Source organism: Mercenaria mercenaria, chromosome 14, assembly GCF_021730395.1.
Source record: "Mercenaria mercenaria strain notata chromosome 14, MADL_Memer_1, whole genome shotgun sequence".
NCBI classification, from domain to species: domain Eukaryota; kingdom Metazoa; phylum Mollusca; class Bivalvia; order Venerida; family Veneridae; genus Mercenaria; species Mercenaria mercenaria.
The window spans coordinates 9,110,467-9,133,400 of NC_069374.1; the positions used below are offsets into that span (position 1 = coordinate 9,110,467).

The 22,934-nt window shown below is 35.1% G+C and overlaps 1 protein-coding gene across 1 annotated transcript; it reads left to right on the forward strand.

The window, feature by feature from the left end:
* Nucleotides 1-8,256: 8,256 nt before the first annotated feature.
* LOC128548357 (glutathione S-transferase kappa 1-like) lies at nucleotides 8,257-22,724 on the forward strand. The gene is made up of 8 exons (XM_053522911.1): nucleotides 8,257-8,356; nucleotides 12,482-12,563; nucleotides 13,313-13,413; nucleotides 14,182-14,310; nucleotides 15,186-15,221; nucleotides 18,520-18,636; nucleotides 21,761-21,851; nucleotides 22,163-22,724. The coding sequence occupies exons 1-8, from the start codon at nucleotides 8,282-8,284 to the stop codon at nucleotides 22,201-22,203; spliced, it is 672 nt and encodes a 223-aa protein (XP_053378886.1). The 5' UTR covers nucleotides 8,257-8,281; the 3' UTR covers nucleotides 22,204-22,724.
* The last annotated feature ends 210 nt before the right edge of the window (nucleotides 22,725-22,934 follow it).

Consider the following 22,934-nt stretch of genomic DNA (forward strand, 5'->3'; position numbering starts at 1 on the left):
GATATATATGTTTAGACAACAACCAGATGATACTTAAATAGGGCCTTCATTTCCAAGCATTAACATTCTGGCCTACATGAAACCTTTGTTCTACGTTTTTATAATTTAACTAGTGCACATACGATAACAATCTTTATCGTTCGTCTAAATGTATGACATTAACATTTTATCTGTACTTATACCTGTTCAATCGACCGTTCCATGAATAGAATTTTCTTCCTTGTTCTTTTTTTTTCAAAAATGGCTGTTTCGAAGCTTAGACCTACCGACTGTTTTGATTATATGTTGAGAAAATAGGAGATAAGGCCATATCATATTGCTCGCAAAAAAGCAAACAAAAACCAACAACAACAATTTACTTATAAAATTGACTGAAATTAGGGCGCTCGATGTGATGAACCAATCAGTATTTTTTAAATGTAGAAAAAGTAGGTGGAATACTTATTTTGAAATGTCAATCATAAGAATTAAATGGAACATGCTTGGACTTGTGGGACAGTATAATTACACTAGGCCTGTTAGAATTAAACGTTGGACGTACTTTTTATCAACATCAAAGCTGTTGTTTAGTCTCTTTTCATTTAATTAAATTGAGTTTTCTCACCTTTTTTTTTTATAAAACTTCACATTTAATCAAATCGTTTTAGTATGCGATTTACTTCCTTTTTCGGTATTGCAAATACACGCTTTCCGAATCAGCAGTTAAAATAAAATCCATCTAGATAAGCTAATAAACATAATATAGAAAAGTACCTCACTATAAAAAAACATAAACACCAACTCTGTCGATAAGAAAAAAAATAAAAGCAATATTCAAAAATTACGTGAGACTATATTGTCACAAATATTTTTCGCAGAAGACAATTCACTTCCTTCCCCTGCTAGCTACCTGATTAGAGTTGAACGGCTTTTACGTATGATATTGAAAAAGCCCGTTTGGGACCGTTTGACGCTCCGTCGGAACAAAAAGGCCCACATCGGTTTTAGCACCGCATAACACTCTTATCCAATAACAATCCGCTTTAGAACAGATTTGGATCCAGCTTATATAAGAACAAAGCATAAAAAGAATGATAAAAATCATCACAATCATTGTCTTCTTCCTCTCTTCTTTTTCTTCTTCTTCTTTTTCGTATCTATATACACGTCAGTGTATAGTATGGGCACTCGAACTAGGTCAAAAACCTTCCAGTAAATGTTTGTGTACTAGCCAGTTTACTTTCTTTTAAGCTTAGGTGTAAGGTAGTTTGCAAGCGTAGGTTAATGTTAAATTGGTATGGATAAAAAACGAGACGAGATAAGATGAGCGGCAGTACAACGATGCACGACGGTACGATAAAACAAACCATTCATATCGAACAGAGAAGCGTCGCGTCATACATCAAGCACTGCGTGCTTCGGAGACACTACCGGGATTCTGTAGACGTTCCTATTTTCGAGAATATAATAAGATTTATAGAAGGGTCGCATACAGTGGTCAGTGCAAGAAAGACACAAGTGCATGGAACAGAAAGCAAATATTCATTTCGTTAAGTCATGGAAGAACCTTATCATAATAAAAACAAATATACTATAACCATTAAGTTTCAAACGGTGTATATGAGATACATAAGTTATGACATGCGTGAAGATGTTTTGAATTCACAGTATATTTTATGCTTTCACCATTGTTTGGTGTAATAAGATCTAATATAATAACAGCGACAGTGTGCAGTTACTCTACATAAAGTCTGATATTGCATATATTTACAGGCAAACCTTTTAATAACTGATTGGTCAATGCCTGTTCGTTATTTTTATATGACTGTTGAAACAACAAAATTACCAAATATGTTGAACTCTGTTAATTAATATAAGTTAATTGGGGACAATTAGAGACCGTATTCCATTTTTATTTAGTGCAGTGCATTATTTCAAACTGAATTCTAAATTTATTCTGTATGGTGTGGTGGCATATTTCTGCCAACCACATATCCACTTATTTATACGAAATCTTTCGTTAAAATGTTACTTATTGTTATCATCTGGCAAGTGACAAAACTGCGTTTTATCCACAATAGGTATCTCATGAGGACAAAACTGCCTGTCAGGGCCCACTGCTGCCATACGATAACTAGGTATCTTGAGTTTTGTCATTAAAAAATAAATAGTCCTGTATGAAATTTTACAGCTGTAAAAGAACTGTATTCTTGATAAAAATAACAGTCATAATTACTTCACATTTGAACCTGTAGATTACAGCTGTAAATATGCCTAAACGTTACAGCTATAGAAATGTTACTGGTTTAAAGAGACGAAACCAGATGTACAAATCGTTGTAAATCCCTAGAGCAATTACTACAAAAATAAAATAAATGATCTTGTAAGTAAAGAACAATTTGAAATCTGTTTACAATAGAATAGCATTTGTAAAATTCAAGAGTAGGATTCAAAGTAGAAATGGTTCATCATATCTTGACGTTTATAAAACATTTTTTTGTCATGAAAACATATGACAATCATTATTTTCTTTTAAATCTCATCACCTTCAAATATAGTGTAAACAGTAAATGTATGTGCTTATGCATGCTTTTTACAACTATATTAGGTTACAAAACATTTGCACTTACTCCTTTAAAGTTTATAAAACATTTGCACTTACTCCATAAAAGTTAATATTTCAGCATTTTAGATGTGTTGTCTCTGTGAATTTCAGTTATTTCCCGCCAAAATGGATTAAAATGGTTGGCAATGCTCACGTTTCCTGCTGTAATTTTGAGACATGACCATTTTACAGCGGTAACTTTCAACGGTAATTTGAAATGGGCATTGCACATTGTTTAGCATAAACCAAAATGTAATAACAATATGCAATATAAACACTGCTACAAGGAGTAAGTTCATTTGACTTTTTGGATGCAATAACCGATCGGAATCATGTGAGTGAAAACTATCAATTTTAATTTCTTAGAATGACATCCGTTAATATGAGACAACAAGAGAAACTGTTATTCAACATTTCAAAAAAGGTGGGTCACTGATAATAACAATCGCCATGCCTTTTGTATAGGTGAAAGTAACAAATACGTAAAGGTGGAGGAGGGGAGGCGGAGGTGCACCAGTTTAAAACTATATCATTTTTGTTTTAATTCTGCGCTTTGACTGCGCGCTGCAGATCCAAAATGGCTACTGTTGCGATCACGCTATCAGTGCATTATCCCGCTTCGTAAATAGGTAATTTAACAAAGATATCATGCACTGAATATGCTGCAGTTCAATAAAATCTTGTAATAGAATGAAAGTGATGTTCAGCAAGTAAGACACGTAAAGGTTGTCTAAACTGTTCAACAATTCTTGAAACTTTCAACTGTGAACATAAGATCTGTGCGTGGAAAGTCTGTTCACCTTCTCCAACACATATTAGAGGAGGGTATAGACCTCTGTGAGATCGCTGAAACTTGGCTACAGCCGGATAGTGATGACGTGATCAGGGGGGAATTGTCTCAGGATGGCTGCTGCTTTGATGATGTCCCGAGACCCGACCGTAAAGGTGGAGGACTTGCACTTTTATATCGAAACAATCTTAAAGTATCAACATGCCCAGCAAAAAACTTTAGTCGTTTGAATGTACTGAATGGAAAGTATGTAGTCAATCATTCATCCTCTACATCTTTGGAATATATAGACCGTCGTATTCGGAGAGACACCCAGTGACTCAGGCTATGTTTATGACAGAATTCACTGAGTTTCTTGAACAAATAACGACCACATCCGAGTCTCTGGTGCTGTTAGGTGACTTTAACATCCACATGGATAATAAGATAGACTGTTACACCAAACAATTCCAGCAGTTTTTGAGATCTTTTGGACTGATTCAACATGTCAATGCTCCAACTCATTTGGTGGTCATATTCTTGACCTGATGATCACAAAGCTCGAAGACAAACGTGTGAATGTCTCAGAACCTTTGTCAGACTATTACATCTCTGAACACTGCTTTGTTAGTTGTAACATAGAACAGTGTCGTCCTCCCTTGATCAGGAAAGAAATCAAGTCTCGCAATTGGAAATCTGTACGCAGTGACAAATTACAAGCAGACTTCGGACAATTATACAACATTGTAGTGTTATCGTCAAACATCAATGATCTTGTGTCTGAGTTCACTAGAACCACGTCAGACATTGTTCAGAAACATGTCCCTCTAAAGGAATGAACTATTCTCTGTAGACCTTGGACAGTTCCTTGGTACTCAGGATACCTGAAACATCTGAAACAGTACAAACGTTCAACAGAGAAAATCTTTATGAATGACAAATCTGACCAGTCAAAGAAAGTATATAAGAGGCCTCCATGGCCGAGTGGTTAAGGTCGCTGACTTCAAATCACTTGCCCCTCATCGATGCGGGTTCGAACCTCACACGGGGCGTTGAATTCTTCATGTGAGGAAGCCATCCAGCTGGCTTATGGAATGTGGGTGTTTTTACCCAGGTGCCCGATCGTGATTAGATAATACACGGAGGGGTTCCTGGGGTCTTCCTCCACCAGTAAAGCTTAAAAGTCGCCATATGACCTATCATGTGTCGGTGCGACGTTAAATAAAAAAAAGAAAAACAAAACAAAACAAGGTACACAGCACATCTACAAGCATACACTGTACTATATATTTCAGTGATATTTTCCTTAATCAAAATATTTAAATGATATTATATTTTGGGTTGGTTTTTGTAGGGTTTAACCACACACCGACACAATTTTAGATCAAATGGCGTCTTTCTAGCTTTTAATGGTTTATGGAGGCCCTAGATGTCAAACCGGGCAATATTTGTTAGTCAGTTGGATGGTTTTTCATATGAAAAGAATTTTACACCGCAAATGATCTTTCGAACTCAAGTGACCTTAACCACTCCACCAGGAAGGTCCCTACAGTGATATTATTGTTCAATATATTAATGTTCTAAATCTAGTTTTAATATAAATAATTTCAAAATAAGTCTCAATTTCTCGTTTTTTTTTTTTTTTTTTTTGTTTTTGTTTTTTTTTTTAAATATTTCTCAAGAGTAATCTTTAAGACTGAAGAGTTATAAATGTAAATTGATTTCTTGTGACAAGAATATATACCGTGTTAGCACTTTTTGTTATTTTCCATTACAAAAATACACTATGGGTACAGGACGATTTTTACGTGTGTGTCAGTAGCATAAATAAGCGGAATTTTATCAAATGGACACAAAAGTGTAGACACTTAATTTTCTCAAAAATATGCCCCAAAAAAGATTTTCTCACCTTAGCTTTAACAAGACAATGGAATGGTATTATTATACATTTTACTATTTGTTTATGCGTTAAAATCAAACTTACTTGTTTAGAAAATTCAAAACGTAACTTTATAAAAATGGGCTGCGTTCTTAAAATGAGTAAAAAATGACATTGATTTTTTATTGAAATTTCTTGATTATAGCATTTACAATATAATTGCCTAAACGTGTGACAAATTTCAGATATTTGCTTCGCGTAACGTAACGTTTGGGATACTGCAAAACACCTAATTGTTACGCTAGAAGATTTCTTTCTTTTCGTGATGTACATGGGCTATATTTAATGGGGAGATATAGATGCAGAACAAGTGGCATGTAGACATTTTAGATAAAAAAGAATTCTAAGTTTTTGTTGATATAAAGGAAGTTAGTCATAATGAATACGTGAACACCGCCATCGTCTACTGAGATCATGATAGTACTTTCTTGCCTTCCATGGATCTTATAGCACTTGGTTCTCCATTCCACGCTGCGCTGGCATTCGGGTTTAGGAAAAAATCTACCCTTATTTTTTTTTTATCTTAATCAGGCAGTCATGTAAGATCCTTATAAACACCCGCATTGTATATCTAATTACAATGTTTATATATAAATCTTGTTCAGATTTAAGAATAGAAACTGATTAGGGAAACAAGTATGACACTCCAAAATAATTGTAAAACGTCCTGCATTGCATCAGATGTATTTTCATTAGTTTCTTAAATAAAAATCGTGGCATTTCAGTATTAATATATTAATATTCTGTGTTTTCCGACTGTGAACTTCAAGTTATGTTTTCTATTTGGGAAAAATATAAGTTAAATAAAAATCTTTGTAAAGACATTAAAAAGAAAAACTTAAAAGAAATAATGATTTTGCTTCCCGAAATGGAAACAAGTTACTATATTAAGTAACATTTTTCAAGTTTGTGAAGTAGGGAATACCTCATAGATTGTCCCAGAAAGGAATGCTTGACTCTAATTTAAAGAGGCTATTCTTATACTTAGACTCATTGTTATCTCGGATCAATTTGATCAAGGATTCCAATAAAATTTAATGTTATTCAAAATACTCAAAATAGTGTTCTGCTAAAGTCAATGGCATGTTGAATGAGGTATGTTGCTCATTTCATTTCCTCTCTTGGACAGGCTTGATTAAACCGGGTCGTCTACTACTATGCTATTTGGTTGCACTCATTAATACCAAAGGATCTTTGAACATGCATTGATCAAAGTGTACACTCAATAACTTGATTTTTTTTTCAGACATTCAGTTAATGCATATAAAAATTTTAACCACCTAAATATCACTAGTTTCTATGTGTCATGGGTGAGATTTGGTATATTTTACAGTAAATGTGTGTGATTTGTGAACTGTTTAAAGTAAAACATGATATTAGCCGTGACATGAGAAAACCAACATAGTGGCTTTACGACCAGCATAAATCCAGACCAGCCTGCTGCCTGCGCATCCGCGCAGTCTGGTCAGGATACATGCTGTTCGCTAACGGTTTCTCTAATTTCAACAGGCTTTAAAAGCGAACAGTATGGATCCCGACCAGACAGCACGGATGCGCAGGCTGGTCTGGACCCATGCTGGTCGTAAAGCCACTATATTGGTTTTCTCATGGCGCGGCTCATATTAAGATTAATAACGCTGTGATAAGTCCAGTCAGGGAAAGTGGTCATAAATTATGTCTCCACAACTATTTTGGAAGAAATTTAGGGCGTTGAAATACGTTACTAAAAAGCCCTAAAACCTTGAAAAAAAATTGTATTAAACTGAAACTGGCAGAGAAAAGAATGTTTTTCGTAAGTAATTATAGGACTGTGAACACCAAGTACTGAATTAATCCAAAATGTAGGTTAAGGTTGTTGATGAAATATGGTATAATGAGTCATATAGTTATAAGTTACGAACCTGGTTCTATGTCGAACATTTTAAGTGAATTGCAACTTACTCCTCTAATAGAAAGGAGAAAGCAAAACTGACTATTACTTTTCTGCTAAAGACACCATTCTGTGGCGAACCTTCCACCTGATGCATAGTCGGTTCAAAGGCACCTGGAGTGCTTATGTTGTATTGTTACTTGTCTTGTTGACTCAAAATGAAATGACCGTTTCGTTTTACAAAGAATATGCATAGTGATCATTTCAACAGAATTTATGCAAGAACTAATACTTTAAAATTCAGCTTCATTCCAAGTACAGTCAGTGACTGGGACACTCTATTTCAGGATTTAATCAGTAAATACTTGACAGCAACAAATCCAGTCAGGCTCCACATTTATCAGAAGTCGGGTGTGTGTGTATGTGAGGTGGGGGTGGGGGCTGAGTAGATGTTTATATATTCCACCGTAACCAGTCAAGGTCACGATCATATAAGGATAGATATAACAGTAATGTTTAGACGTGGTTATTATATAAATATTGAAAAAAAAGGGATCTAGGTCTCTTTCATTGTGAAAGTCCGGGTTTCCGGGCTTTTTTCCTTTATTTGTTTGGTGTGTGTGTGTGTGTGTGTGTGTGTGTGTGTGTGTGTGTGTGTGCACGTTTGGGGAGGCAGCGTTTTTAGAACGTGGCTTTCCCTGTTGGATATTCTTCAGGTCTTTTTTTTTTTACTTTTAAGCATTTAGAAAATGTCTACATACACGTAATTGCCCAATAGCAAATTTCATAGGAGAATGTTCAGAGAGTGTTGTTGTTTTAAACAGCTTCATTATTTTCTTATATGTAACATATATCAGGGTCATTAAAAATAAAACAAAACAGTGTCATTTTATTTTTCTCTCTCACCTTTTAGAAAGACAATTGTTCTTAGGCCTACTAGCTATGTATTGTTTCCGTATCATGGAAATTGTCTTAATTAATAAAAATTTGGTCTCAAAATTAACTTCTCTTTCTGAAATAAACGAGGAACTGAATTTTTAATTTCTGAATTAGTTTACTTAACGGCTGCTACTAGTACCGTGTATTTCAGCACGGCGTTTAAACCGAACTAAATGCAAAATGGCTGCGCCCACAAGAAAAACAGTAGAATTTTTCTACGATGTTGTTTCTCCTTACACGTGGTTTGCATTCGAGGTATATAGCATTTAAATAATCAGTTTTAAGTTATTGTCTTAAGCATGTGAACTTGAACTGTTGTTAAGCTGTAATAATAGTCAGTTCACTGATTTGGTAATTTGGACGTTTCGTGGTCAAAAATATCGTACCAGACAAATATCAACATCCACCATTTTTTAGTTAGTTATTATTATAGGACAAAAGTCATGGAATTTGACTCTACATGTTTATGAGTGACAAAGCATTTATGTATTTGAACATAAGATGTATGGATGATTTTCTTTGGGGTGTTAAACTCGTATCCTAGATTTTGACCTTTGACAGCATTTTTTAGGATTTTTGTTTAAAATTGCATTTTATCTGCTGCTAGTCAAAATAATTTAATAGTCAGATTGTTTTAGATTTTGTACTCCTGATGAAAGCTTCAACCTAATTGGAACCACTCTCAAGTCCGTTTCCTGGACAAACGGTCACAAACCTGTACAGTTTGGTTTCCAATAATGGATCAATTACAAGTGTTTTTTGTTGTAATTCATTTCATCTAAAAAAAACTGTTGATCAACTGGTCTTCAAATATGCATTATTATTCCCTTAATAAATCAAAATAGAAAGGATTTTAAGAGTGGGGATCATCTTGAAACCATACAAAATAACAAACATCAGCTGTTTTAGCTCGACTATACCAAGTATGGAGAGCTATCCTACTCGACCCAGCGTCGGCATCAGCGTCCTTCCGTGTCCACACTTTGGTTAAAGTTTTGATAAACTTTCTCTGTATCTTTGTTGTTACTTGATGGAATTTCTTCAAACTTAAAATAGTTGTTCCTCATCATCACCCACGTCGTATGGCACAAGGGTGCCATAGCACCAATATTTCATGAATTATACCCCCTTTCAGGCTCGTGTCCAGGATTTGTTTGCTGGGGGGCCCTACCAGGGGTGGGTTGTGGAGGGGTGTCCCCTCCCGATGTCGAAAAATTTTTAATATGGCACATGTAAAGATGCATTTTCCTGCTACCTGAAACACCTTTAAGGATGCATGAATGTATTATATATTTAAGGAAAAGTCTATTTTTCAAGCCTTTTCAATGTACCGGTATGTATGATTGTACAGTCACAGTGTATGGACTTCATTTTTCTGTATGATACCAGGGCACTAGACAACTTTTGGGGACAGGTACCCATACCCTCAGGAAGGGGAATTTTTCGACGTTTTAAGACAAAAAGAGGAAAATTTTAGCTATATATGTGTTACTACTTTTCACACTGTTTTCAATCATTTCTAACTAAATTAATGTAACTATATTGCAGCAGTCACCTTCCTTAGAGTAACTAAATATAACTAGAAAGAGAGTTTATATTTAGTTGTGTCAAACAACCTGTTATCAGGGGAATTTTCTTCTGTGAAAGGGGAAAAAAACATATTACTTTATGAGGGGAATGGGGCCCATATTCGGCCCCAAAAACTGGATCACACCCAGGTTTCAGTGTACTGGCTCTGATATCTACCAATCCAATGTATAACCAGCTACCAGTAATAAAGAAGCTAGTGGTTTGAAAATCAACTTTATTTATCATAATAAAACAAACTGTATGATTGTCAGCAATAATTATACTACATTTTAATCAAATGAATAAAATTTCATTCATTCTACCCTTTTCATTCAGTCATAATTTTAAAAAACTTTTTTTGAATTAAAAAAAATAATAATATGTGTAATTTCACTAAAAAAAAGTTATCAAAAACTGCTCAAAATTGATATACAAAATGTCATGATTCGTAGAAAAATGATTTACTAAGTTCACAAATAAATATTAATAATAAAATAAATAAAATCACAAAAATATTTTTTGAACTTTTTCTGCATTTCTTGTGTTCTAAGCAAATATAATGAAAAAAAACTGTTGAAGTTTTAAGATGATTGATTTATTTGCAAAATGGTCAAATGTTTTTAGATTTCCAACAAAACAAAGTATTATGACAATTACTGTTCACATCATAGATTTCAAATGAGAATGAACTCTTAACTGTACAAATTATAATATCACAGCACATATAAAACCCCTCATAAGTATTAAACGAGTTGTAGATGCGTTTTATAAGATTTACTGAGAAACTACTTTTAAAACCATGAGAGTTTTTAAGTAAGGTTATTAATTTGACCCATAAGAGTAAAATTGATACAGTAGTTTCAAATTCATAATTGTAAAATTAAAAGAAAGGATAAATACCTATCAATTTAAAAAGCAAACGATCAATGAAACTTTTACCAGTAACATGCCTTGGGCTAATTTCCACTACCGGACACGGTTTTATGGCTCTTTAGCCTGTGTATTGCTGTCAAATCAAGCCAGTTGCACTGGTGTATAAATTTGTTAATTGAGGGGCCCGTAGTAATAAAAATCGTAACTAGCCAGTCAGCTGGTGGGGGGGGGGGGGTCACCTGGCCCCCCAACCTGGGCACGTGCCTGCCTTTTTACGTAGAATTTCAGGTTAAACTTTCGGTGCACTTTACTTAATCCCACTTATTACTAAATGGATTTGATTCAGATTTAAAATAGTTTTTCAACATCATCACTTACATCATATGACACAAGGGCCATTACTCTTGCTTCAGTATTTCATGAATTATCCCCCCTTTTTAGCTCATCTGATTTTTTGAAAAAAAATGATGAGTTATTGTCATCACTTGAGCGGTTGTCGGCGTCGGCGTCGGCGTTGCCTGGTTAAGTTTTATGTTTAGGTCAGCTTTTCTCCTAAACTATCAAAGCTATTGCTTTGAAACTTGGAATACTTGTTCACCATCATAAGCTGACCCTGTATAGCAAGAAACATAACTCCATCTTGCTTTTTGCAAGATTTATGGCCCCTTTTGTACTTAGAAAATATCAGATTTCTTGGTTAAGTTTTATGTTTAGGTCAACTTTTCTCCTAAACTATCAAAGCTATTGCTTTGAAACTTGGAATACTTGTTCACCATCATAAGCAGACCCTGTACATCAAGAAACATAACTCCATCTTGCTTTCTGCAAGAATTATTGCCCCTTTTGGACTTAGAAAATCAGTTTTCTTGGTTAAGTTTTATGTTTAGGTCAGCTTTTATCCTAAACTATCAAAGCTATTGCTTTAAAACTTGCAACACTTGTTCACCATCATAGGCTGACCCTGTACAGCAAGAAACATAACTCCATCCTGCTTTTTGCAAGATTTATGGCCCCTTTTGGACTTAGAAAATGTCAGATTTCTTGGTTAAGTTTTATGTTTAGGTAAACTTTTTCTCTTAAACTATCAAAGCTATTGCTTTGAAAGTTGCAACACTTGTTCACCATCATAAGCTGACCCTGTACAGCAAGCAACATAACTCCATCCTGCTTTTTGCAATAATTATTGCCCCTTTTGGACTTAGAAAAATCATTTTCTTGGTTGAATATTATGTTTAAGTCAACTTTTCTCATAAACTATCAAAGCTATTGCTTTAAAACTTGCAACAGTTTTTCACCATCATAAGTGGACACTGTACATCAAGAAACATAACTCTATCCTGCTTTTTGCAAGAATGATGGCCCTTTTTAGACTTAGAAAATCATGGGTAGGACAATATTTCTATAATACAAAAAAAATCAGATGAGCGTCAGCACCCGCAAGGCGGTGCTCTTGTTTACTTAGAATTTCAGGTAAAAGTTTTGGTGCACTTTCACTCTATCTCAGTTATTACTAAATATATTTGATTCAGACTTAAAATAGTTGTTCAACACCGTCACTGACATCATATGACACAAGGACCATAACTCTTGCACCATTATTTCATGAATTATCCCCCCCCCTTTTTACTTATAACTTCAGGTCAGAGTTTTAATGCACTTTCACTCTAACTCCGACAGTTATTACTAAATGGATGATCCGATTTGATTCAGACTTAAAAAGTTGTTCCACCTTGTCACCCGCATCATATTACACAAGATCCATAACTCTGGTACCAATTTTTCTTGAATTATGCCCCATTTACTTAAGTTAAAGGTTAATTTTGATGCATTTACACTGTATCTCAGGTTATTACTAAATAGATTCGATTTTTGATGTAGTGTACTTTCACTACTTTGAATGAAGAGATATGTCAGTTTTGAGTTTTATTTTCCTACTAGGTGCTTTGCAGATACAAGAATGTGTGGAACATAGACTTGAAGTTGAAACCATTTTTCCTTGGAGGGATTATGAATGAAGCAAGTAAGTATAGAGTTGTTTGTCATAAGGAGATCATGTCATTGTAAACCATGATGGTGATAAGGAGAAGTTGAAGATATATCGGTACAGAATTTAACAGTAATAATTTGATGAGAAAAGGAAATAATGGGAGAAAATAGTGCTGGTTATATTGAAAACACAGCTCAGAAATTAAGATTGATTTTCCAATCTCCCAGTGTTACTACTTGTACTATATGTACATTACATTGTAAGCATGATTGCACTCTAAGTTTGATTGTTTGTTTGTTTGTTTCGGGTTTAACACCCTTTTTCAACAGTATTTCAGTCATGTAACGGCCGGCAGTTAACCTAACCAGTGTTCCTGGATTCTGTACCAGTACTAACCTGTGCTCCGCAAGTAACTGCCAACTTCCCCACATGAATCAGAAGTGGAGGACAAATGATTTCAGACAGAGTTTCTTATATCAAATCATCGCGGAGAGTATACGCCCTGCCCGGGTACTGAACTCGCAACCCTGCCGTCTGTAGACCAATGCTCTCTGCACTGAGCTAAGCGGGCGTATTTGAACTCTAAGTACAGTATTGAGTTTGTAAACCAGTCTGAAAACTTCAGCATCTGATTGGCTGTTTCTTAGAATGAATTTGAAATTGACCAATGGCAAGGCTGCATTCTGTGACTGGTCTCCAAATTCAGTTTTATAGTATTGAAACCCCATGTCTTATCATATGCATTAGAAGTGAAGCATGTTTATTCAAAATACTTTTTCCAGGTAACAGACCTCCTGCAATGGTACCCAACAAAGGAAAATACTTGTTCCAAGAAATACAACTATTGGCAAAGTATTTTAATGTTCCTGTGGTGCCTCCTAAGGTATGTTGTAATCATTTGTTTGATTCATTGTTGTGTATTTAATTACAATGAATATTTAAGACAGACTCATACAACTCCAGCTTCAGTGGTTTGGGAATATTGAAAATATTGTCTGGCAGGTATTCATTCTTGCATGGGAAAGCAGATTGATAAAAACAATGAGCTGCATTGTTACCTTCCATCAAAGACTCTGACAAGTACTTTATCCAGTAGCATATTTGACATTAATACCTGTACAGTTACAAGTAGCAAAATATGTCAGTTATTATGAACTTTTGCTGTTAGCCACAGAACTGATGACATGCCCATTTAGATGAGTTATACAATGGCCTGTTGTCTGTTTGTCCATCCATCTAATTTAGTCTCCACTCAGTATATTGAGAATATTATGCTGTATGATTCCAAAATTTGGTAGGCACATTACACATGGGCACTGAATGACCCCTATTGACTTTTTTATCAATGGTGTCAAAGGTTGCAGTCAATGTGACTATTTGTACAAAAGCTGTTCCCTCTCATTCTTCAACAAAGTGGTCAGATGAACAAGTGATGGCACTGGTCGTCCATCAGTGTGTTAGCAGTTTTGTTTTAACTCAGTAACTACAAAACACATACATTGCTTTGTGCGTATTTTGCTATGCGCAGCAGTGCTTCTGTTAGACACTGAATTTGTATAAATCACTAATTTATTAACAATTACTATAACCTTTTTAAGTCAGCACTTTACCCATAACTAAAAATTTGCATGTGACAGTTCTTGTATTTTAGGATCCAGCAGAGGTTATGTTTGTGAAGGGGTCACTGCCTACCCAGAGGTTTATCACTGCTGTTGACCTCCTTGATAGTTCTAAGGTTGAGCCTGTGTCCAGGGAGCTCTGGATGAGAATCTGGAATAGGGTATGATATATCGTAGCTTTTATTTTCTAACTGAATTACAGACAATGAGCAAATAACTACACCATTTTGCTGATATTTTCATGCCTTTTTGTTTCTTCTAAAAATGATAGATTCTTCTTGAAGTGATACATATGTGACACCACCTAGGTAGCCTAGTTGTAGAAGCCCACTTTGAGTGCAGGAGGTCATTGGATTGATCACAAGTCGGGTCATACCAAAAATATTAAAAAATAGTATTACATCTTCCTCCCTTGATGCTTAGCATTAAGAGGATAGTGCTAGAACTTACCAACCTGTTGTCAGTATTGTGCGACTTTTATGGGTACAATATACCATGTCACGTGTCTCTGGCATGAAATCCAAGTGTGGCAGCACTATAAAGTTTGACATTGTGTGACAAGTAGACATCATTGTTTGTATGAATGAAAAAATGTTGAAAAGATGTTAAACTTAAACACTCACAAAATACATGTGTGTATGTACATTGTACATGCTTGTACACGACATAAACCTGTTTGTTATAGGAACACTGGTTAAGATTTTTCAGAGAGTGGCATCTGTTTGTCATACCTAACATCTGCTCATGCCAACAAAAGTACTTGAAGGGGTACCTATGGTTCTACTCAGATGTCTTCTTGCACCGGCATAATACTGGGAGGGGCACTTCATCCACAATTAAAGCTTGAAATCACCAAAGAACTTTGTCAGTTTTACTCAGAATCATTTAACAGCCAAGGATGTTTAGATTCATGAAAAACCGGGACTTTTAAAGTTGTGACCTTCTGTTATTATTCTTGAAATATGAACATTTATGACCTGAGGAGAGCAAGTGTAAAGATATCCTTTGTTAAATTGAATACTTTCATGTTTTCTAGGATGAAGATATTATAGACCCTGACAGTCTGAAACAGGTGAGGGTACAGACAGTAATGTATGTAACTGGCTGGTTTATGTTGTAGATGTATGTACAGTCAAATCCATTTTCATCATAATAAAACCTTGACTCACTCTCAATGTTTTGTTATATGGTAATATTTGGAGATTGTAAATGTGATCATAAGGTCAAAACATGACCTTGAAAAAGCATGACTTTGTGCTTGGTATAGGGTATTGCATTATTACCCCCTGCCGAAAATGAAGGGATATAGATTTGGCTTTGTCTGTCTGGCTGTTCCTATGCACATGTGTCCATCTGTCCAAACTTGAAAATGATTTTAATTCAAGAAGTATTTTAGCTAGAATCAGCAAACCTCCAATAATCATTAATCAGTACATGACCTTTGCTCTCATTTAGTATTACCCCCTTGACCCAGAAAAAGACTTTTTTCCCATTCTGATTTTGTTAAAAAAATAAATGTATCAAAATAACATAAGGATGGAGCATCATAAAACTTCTTACAATTATAGGTCACTATAAGGCAGTGGTGCAGGCATAATCTTATCAGCATCTCTCCAGTAACTGTAGGGTTATTGCCCTTTAAGTGTTTTGAAATTAATAAATTCCCACATATCCAAGTCGGTCTTTGATGGATCTTGATTCAGTTGAATTTAGTACAAATTTAGATCACAGTAGAGTAGTTGGGCACATGCAACTTTTGTCATGATATTGTATATATCTCTAGAGTTACTGGCCTTGCATTGTTGTAAAATAGAATTTCATAACTTAAAGTTTTCAAGGATGAAACCATTTTCATTTCAACAGGGAATTGGCATAGGCTAAAGAGTGTATGTATTCATTTTGTCAAAGTTTAATTGTTGGGACATCTTGTCTTTACGTCATCTGTCCATTAAATTGTGTCAACTCCCTATTTTTCTAATTAATTTGGAAAATTTTCATAAACTAGCCGCAGTTGTTAACTTTATCAAGACAAAGTGCAGAGCACACAACCAAGGTCACTAGGACCAAGGTCAAGGTCTCACTTGGAAGCAGATGGTCTCAAAATTAAAATTTTTAGTTGCTTCTTCTGGAAGATTCGGATGAAATTTATATAAAGACAATTTGATGAGCAAAAACCCCATAAATATCATAAACTAGTCGCAGTTGTTAACTTCATTAAGACAAAGTGCAGAGCACACAGCCAAGATCACTAGAACCAAGGTCAAGGTCACACTTCAAGGGCAATGGTCAAATATCTTGAATTTGTGTCCACCCCATGTCTTCTGAACTTTTATAGTCCACCTGTGCCAAAGGCTGAAGAGCTTTTATGACCACTTGATGTTAATTATCCATTCTGTCAGCAATTTCTTGTCTGCATGATAGTGGTTTCATTTATGATTTGATTTTAATCAAACTTGCTTATAACTTGTATCACCATAAGATCTCAGTTCTTTTCTTGAACCAGCCATATCCCACCATGTGTTTAAGAGTTATGGCCCCTGAAAAGACAAGAATTGGCTATTTTGGTCTTGTCTGCACCACAGTGGTTTCATTTATTATTTGGTTTAAGCCAGAATTGCACATAACCTTTGCCACCATAAGATCTCAGTTTCTTTCTTGGACCAGCCATATTCCTTGAGTGATGCTCCAGAAAGGGCAAAAATTGGCTATTTTGATCTTGTCTTCACAATAGTAGTTTCATTTATGATTTGTTTTTAACCAGACTTGCACACAACTTGGATCACCATATGATCTTGGTTCCTCTCTTGGACCAGCCATATTCTTTTATGGGTTCTTGAGTTACAGTCCCTGAAAGGGTAAAAAATAGCTATTTTGGTCTTGTCTGCACAATAGCAGTTTCAATTTTGATTGGATTTTAACCAATCTTGCCGACAGCTTGTATCATCATAGGATCTTGGACTCTTTCTTTAACTGGCTTTGTACTTTTACTATTATATTATACAAACAAACTTGAAGCCTGTTTCACTGGTGAGCACTTTAGGGTCAGTGTGCAATGCTGGAGGATAAAAGTCGAATACCTTAACTTCATGTTTGCTCAGTATCTTTTAAACCACTTAAAAGATTTTTTTAAAAACTAGCGTCAGTTGTCAAGATCATCAAGATGACATGCAGTTACTGGTGTCAAGGTCACACTTATAGGTAAAAAGTCAGATAGCTTAAACTTGTGTCAGCTCTATATCTTCATAACCACTTGAAAGATTTGCATAAAATAAGCATCAATTGTTGACCTCATTCAGAGGTTCAAAGTCAAGGCAGTACTTATTGGTCAAAGTTGAAATAGCCTAAATTTATATGTGCTCCATACCTTTTTAACCACAGGAATGGTTTTCTCATAAAAGTAACATCAGCTGTAAACCTCATCAAGATGGCATGCAGAATTTATAACCTAGGTCTAGATGAGATTCAAGGTCACACTTGAAGGTCAAATGTCATGATAATAACATATTACTTTCCCTGTATCAAAGTGGGGTATTAATCACCCCAATAATAAGTGATAGCTCTAGTTAAGATCTATACTGCAGATTAAGTCATCAGATCTTTATCTTACTTTAATTTGCTTGGATATTTACTAGTAACCATTTAGGTGCATTGTAAATGCACTTGTGAACTGTAAACCGTAGTAGCTCAGACAATAAACCACAGGAAGGCTATGGCAATTTGATAGACAGAAAATGAAAATTTGACTGTGTTTAAAATAACATTTGAAATACCATTTTTAAAACTGCTTGATACATGTTATTACAACTTAGTATCTGAAAAATACTGATACACATGGTTTTCTTATCACCTCATTTAACATTTAATTTAGTAAAAGCAGAACCAGGCATCCATAGCATGACTGGTAGTAGCTTTAGTTTGATCTTATTTAAAGGTTGTTTATATCATTATATTTTGAATGTTTTAAACAGTTTCTTGAACCATGTTATATGAAGAAAATGTCACAGACTGTGAAATTACATGTATTGCTGAAATATTTTCACAGCTTGTGCATTAAGTTAATGCATTCGTAATGTGACAAATGGGAATCTCCTTTGGTTTATGTTTTCAATAAATGCAATTCAACATTTTGCGCTTATTATGAACAAGTTATGGTTGAGGAATGCCGAAATCAAATATGGAGCATATTTAATGGTACAGAAATTGCTCATTGACATTATGAGTCTACCGCTGTAATGTATTCATTCTTAGCATACAATTGTTGTATATTCATAATGATTATGATATGACTGTTGAATCAGATATAGTTCTTTCGGACTTAAGTTTATATAATGATATTTCAGCTGTCTTCATGGTTCTCATTGATATTTCAGGCTGGACTTAAAGCTGGTTTAACAGATGAACAAATAAAAACTTGCCTACAAAGAATGAAGGAACAGCCTATAAAGGATAGACTGAAACAATACACAAATGAAGCACTAGAATACGGGGTATGGTTTTAGTATGTGTAGATTATTAGTCCCCTATCATGCCTGAGATCAGTTTTTGGAACTACAGGATTGCACCAGTGAAATTGTCCTCTGCTCCATAACTCAACCATTCATCATGGAATTTTAACATTACTTGGCATAAAATTAATGTTCCATATACTGAAACAATATGTCCTACTCCAGGCCTTTAGCTCAAAAGTCTAGGTCACTCTTCAAGGTAAAATGTTAACATGGTATTAATAGGGTTTGTTAGGTATCCGATACATAACTCCGCCATCCATCAAGGGATCTAATTCTGCTTTCCCAAATGTTCCATATAATGCAGTAACATGTTACGCCACACCTAGAGCTCTAGCTCAAGGTCACATTTTGATGTCATCAGAGTTATTTTCCTGTACTGTCCATAACTCCACCATCTATCGGATTTACGTAATATACATTTATTATGTACATTTAAAACATTCGTTTTCTGTTACATTGATTTTGACTAATGAAATTATTTGCTTCTTAGTAACATCCTTAACTTTTTGCCAGATATATTTTTTTGCCATTCTTCACTACAAACTCTCTCGGCAGGGATACTAATTCATGGAACTTGATTGTTTTTGTCTGGCTACTTCTATCCTTACAACGAATCTTCGTGTAGATCTAGGTTAAATTACCTGGAAGGTCAAAGAGTAGTTGATAGGAGTGTTGCTCGACTACCAAAGTTCCAATATTGCATCGCAATGCATGCTTGTTCAATCAAATATCATCTACCAGAAAATATGATGCATGAAAACAAATTACATCATTATCCTTTGTATGGATAACAATTTATTTTTCATGTTATAACATCTGATCCACAGCATGAGAAAACCAACTTAGTGCATTTGTGACCAGCATGGATCAAGACCAGCCTGTGCATCAATGGAGCCGGTCAGGATATATATTTATCGCTAACAGTTTCTCTTACTGCATTAGGGTTGGAAAGCTAAAGGCATTGATCATGACCATAATGTGCGGATGCGCAGGCTGGTCTTGATCCATGCTGCTTGCAAATACAGTATGTTGGTTTTCTCATGGCGCGGCACATCTGTAGAATTCCAAGTTTGATTGTTTTATCATGTTGACGACATTTCCTTTTGAATGATCAGTTTTGGAACTGTTATTAGCTCACATGTCTCAAAGTGACAGTGTGAGCTTTTGTGATCGTGCAGCGTCCGTCATCCGTCCGTGCATCCGTGCGTCCGTCCGTGCGTCCATGCGTAAACTTTTGCTTGTGACCTCTCTAGAGGTCACATTTTTCATGGGATCTTTATGAAAGTTGGTCAGAATGTTCATCTTGATGATATCTAGGTCAAGTTCGAAACTGGGTCACGTGCGGTCAAAAACTAGGTCAGTAGGTCTAAAAATAGAAAAACCTTGTGACCTCTCTAGAGGCCATATTTTTCACATGATCTTCATGAAAATTGGTCAGAATGTTCATCTTTATGATATCTAGGTCAAGTTCGAAACTGGGTTACGTGCCTTCAAAAACTAGGTCAGTAGGTCAAATAATAGAAAAACCTTGTGACCTCTCTAGAGGCCATAATTTTCATGGGATCTGTATGAAAGTTGGTCTAAATATTCATCTTGATGATATCTAGGTCAAGTTCGAAACTGGGTCAGCTGCGGGCAAAAACTAGGTCATTAGGTCTAAAAATAGAAAAACCTTGTGACCTCTGTAGAGGTCATACTTTTGAATGGATCTTCATGAAAATTGGTCAGAATGTTCACCTTGATGATATCTAGGTCAAGTTTGAAACTGGGTCACGTGCCATCAATAACTAGGTCAGTAGGTCAAATAATAAAAAAACCTTGTGACCTCTCTAGAAGCCATATTTTTCATGGGATCTTTATGAAAGTTGGTCAGAATGTTCATCTTGATGATATCTAGGTCAGATTCGAAACTGGGTCACGTGCAGTCAAAAACTAGGTCAGTAGGTCTAAAAATAGAAAAACCTTTTGACCTCTCTAGAGGCCATATTTTTCACATGATCTTCATGAAAATTGGTCAAAATGTTCATCTTGATGATATCTAGGTCAAGTTCGAAACTGGGTCACGTGCCTTCAAAAACTAGGTCAGTAGGTCAAATAATAGAAAAACCTTGTGACCTCTCTAGAGGCCATACTTTTGAATGGATCTCATGAAAATTGGTCAGAATGTTCATCTTGATGATGTCTAGGTCAGGTTCGAAACTGGGTCACGTGCCATCAATAACTAGGTCAGTAGGTCAAATAATGAAAAAACATTGTGACCTCTCTAGAGGCCATATTTTTCATGGGAACTGTATGAAAGTTGGTCTGAATGTTCATCTTGATGATATCTAGATCAATTTCGAAACTGGGTCAGCTGCGGTCAAAAACTAGGTCATTAGGTCTAAAAATAGAAAAAGCTTGTGACCTCTCTAGAGGCCATACTTTTGAGTGGATCTTCATGAAAATTGGTCAGAATGTTCATCTTGATGATATCTAGGTCAAGTTTGAAACTGGGTCACGTGCTATCAATAACTAGGTCAGTAGGTCAAATAATGAAAAAACCTTGTGACCTCTCTAGAGGCCATATTTTTCATGGGATCTGTATGAGAGTTGGTCTGAATGTTCATCTTGATGATATCTAGGTCAGATTCAAAACTGGGTCACATGAGCTCAAAAACTAGGACACTATGTCAAATAATAGAAAAAAAACGACGTCATACTCAGTTCAAAACTGGGTCATGTTGGGACAGGTGAGCGATTCAGGACCATCATTGTCCTCTTGTATATTTACACTTTGCCACGGCACATATGCATATATAAAAATCTGTTATAACAGCACTTTTGCCACCTCATTGTGAGAATTCTCTGTTAACACATATTTAATCCCGTGTTAAAATACACTAGAAAAGTGACAAAACAGTAGATGCTAGAACACAAAGATCAAACATGCAAGGGATTTGTGGTTTATTTGGAAGGGATACCAGTAATATAAAGTTTTTGGCAGTTACCTTTCAGTTACCAGATACCCCATTTATGTAAGACTGATATAAGTTTTACTCTAAACATAATTTTTCCAGTTTTCCTACCTGTTTACTTCCTGTTAATAACTAAACTTGTTTTACAGGCATTTGGTTCCCCCACAATCATTGCTCATGTTGGAAAGCCAGTCATGTTGTTTGGTTCTGACAGATTTCCTATACTTGCACAGTTATTAAGTAGGTATTTTGTTTGTTAAAAAATATGAAATTTTTACTGAACTTTGTCCTCATGGAATCTAGGTTTACAGTTATTTGAATATTTAAAGTCTGAAATGATCTGCAACTTAAAATAAATATTAAACATGATGTTAATAGACTGTCTTTGATAAGAAACAGGAGTCTGAAATTGCAGTCTTTCATATTAAAATTTGTACATGTAGTTTTTGAAATAAATTCTTAAGTTGCCAACTACTGTACCTGTTTTATACATAAATGTAAAAAAATTCATTTCAAGAAATACATAGTGTATAATAACTTACGTTTTTCAGATGAAAAATGGGATGGACCAATTCCAGGGAGCAAACTGTGATATTTACATTCATTGAAATGTTTTAGTATTAAATTGTTCATGTAAGCTAGTCTTATGACGTGAATTAATTCAAGTAGCGCATGGATCTTGCAGGTATACTTGTGACAGTGGCCATGGTGGCTTCATTCTTTTAATATGTCCGAAATAGAGTGAAACTGTCAAGTGGTACTAATTTCACTCTGGTTATTTCATTTAGACCACGGCTGCCTCTTACATCCTTAGCAAGGCACTCGGACTATTTGTTTAGAATATAAAACTTTAACTTGAAACTAAACAGTTAAATTCTTATAAATGTGTATTTGAAATTTTTTGTACTATCCTTTAGGACATTTCTGGTTGATTTGGATTTCTGAATTACTGTGATATTTATTTTAAAAGTCACTATATGTTCTTTATAGAAGTGCTCCGAAGTTGAAAAGGATAGGTATTTGAAAACAGTTCTGTGATTTGCCAAAAGTTACAATATTGTGATAATATTATAAATGCCTAGTATTAATATTAATAAAGTGATTATATAAGAATAGTCTTACCTTTCTGAAACATATAATTTGAAAATAAGATGTTTAGCTCGAGTATTCAAAGAATAGGTAGAGCTATTGGACTCACCCATGCGTCTGCATCTGCATTGGCGTCAGCTTCCCGATTTGGTTAAGTTGTTGTATCTAAGATGGTATTTAAGTAACCACTTATGGGAATGGATTTAAACTTCACACACTTATTAACTTATTAAC

Bases quoted from the DNA above. Each gene is read 5' to 3' on its own strand.
- LOC128548357 (XM_053522911.1), top strand. From the start codon at position 8,282: ATGGCTGCGCCCACAAGAAAAACAGTAGAATTTTTCTACGATGTTGTT. The intron at 12,564-13,312 runs GTAAGTATAGAG...TACTTTTTCCAG, and splicing joins AGGGATTATGAATGAAGCAA to GTAACAGACCTCCTGCAATG. The intron at 13,414-14,181 runs GTATGTTGTAAT...CTTGTATTTTAG, and splicing joins TTCCTGTGGTGCCTCCTAAG to GATCCAGCAGAGGTTATGTT.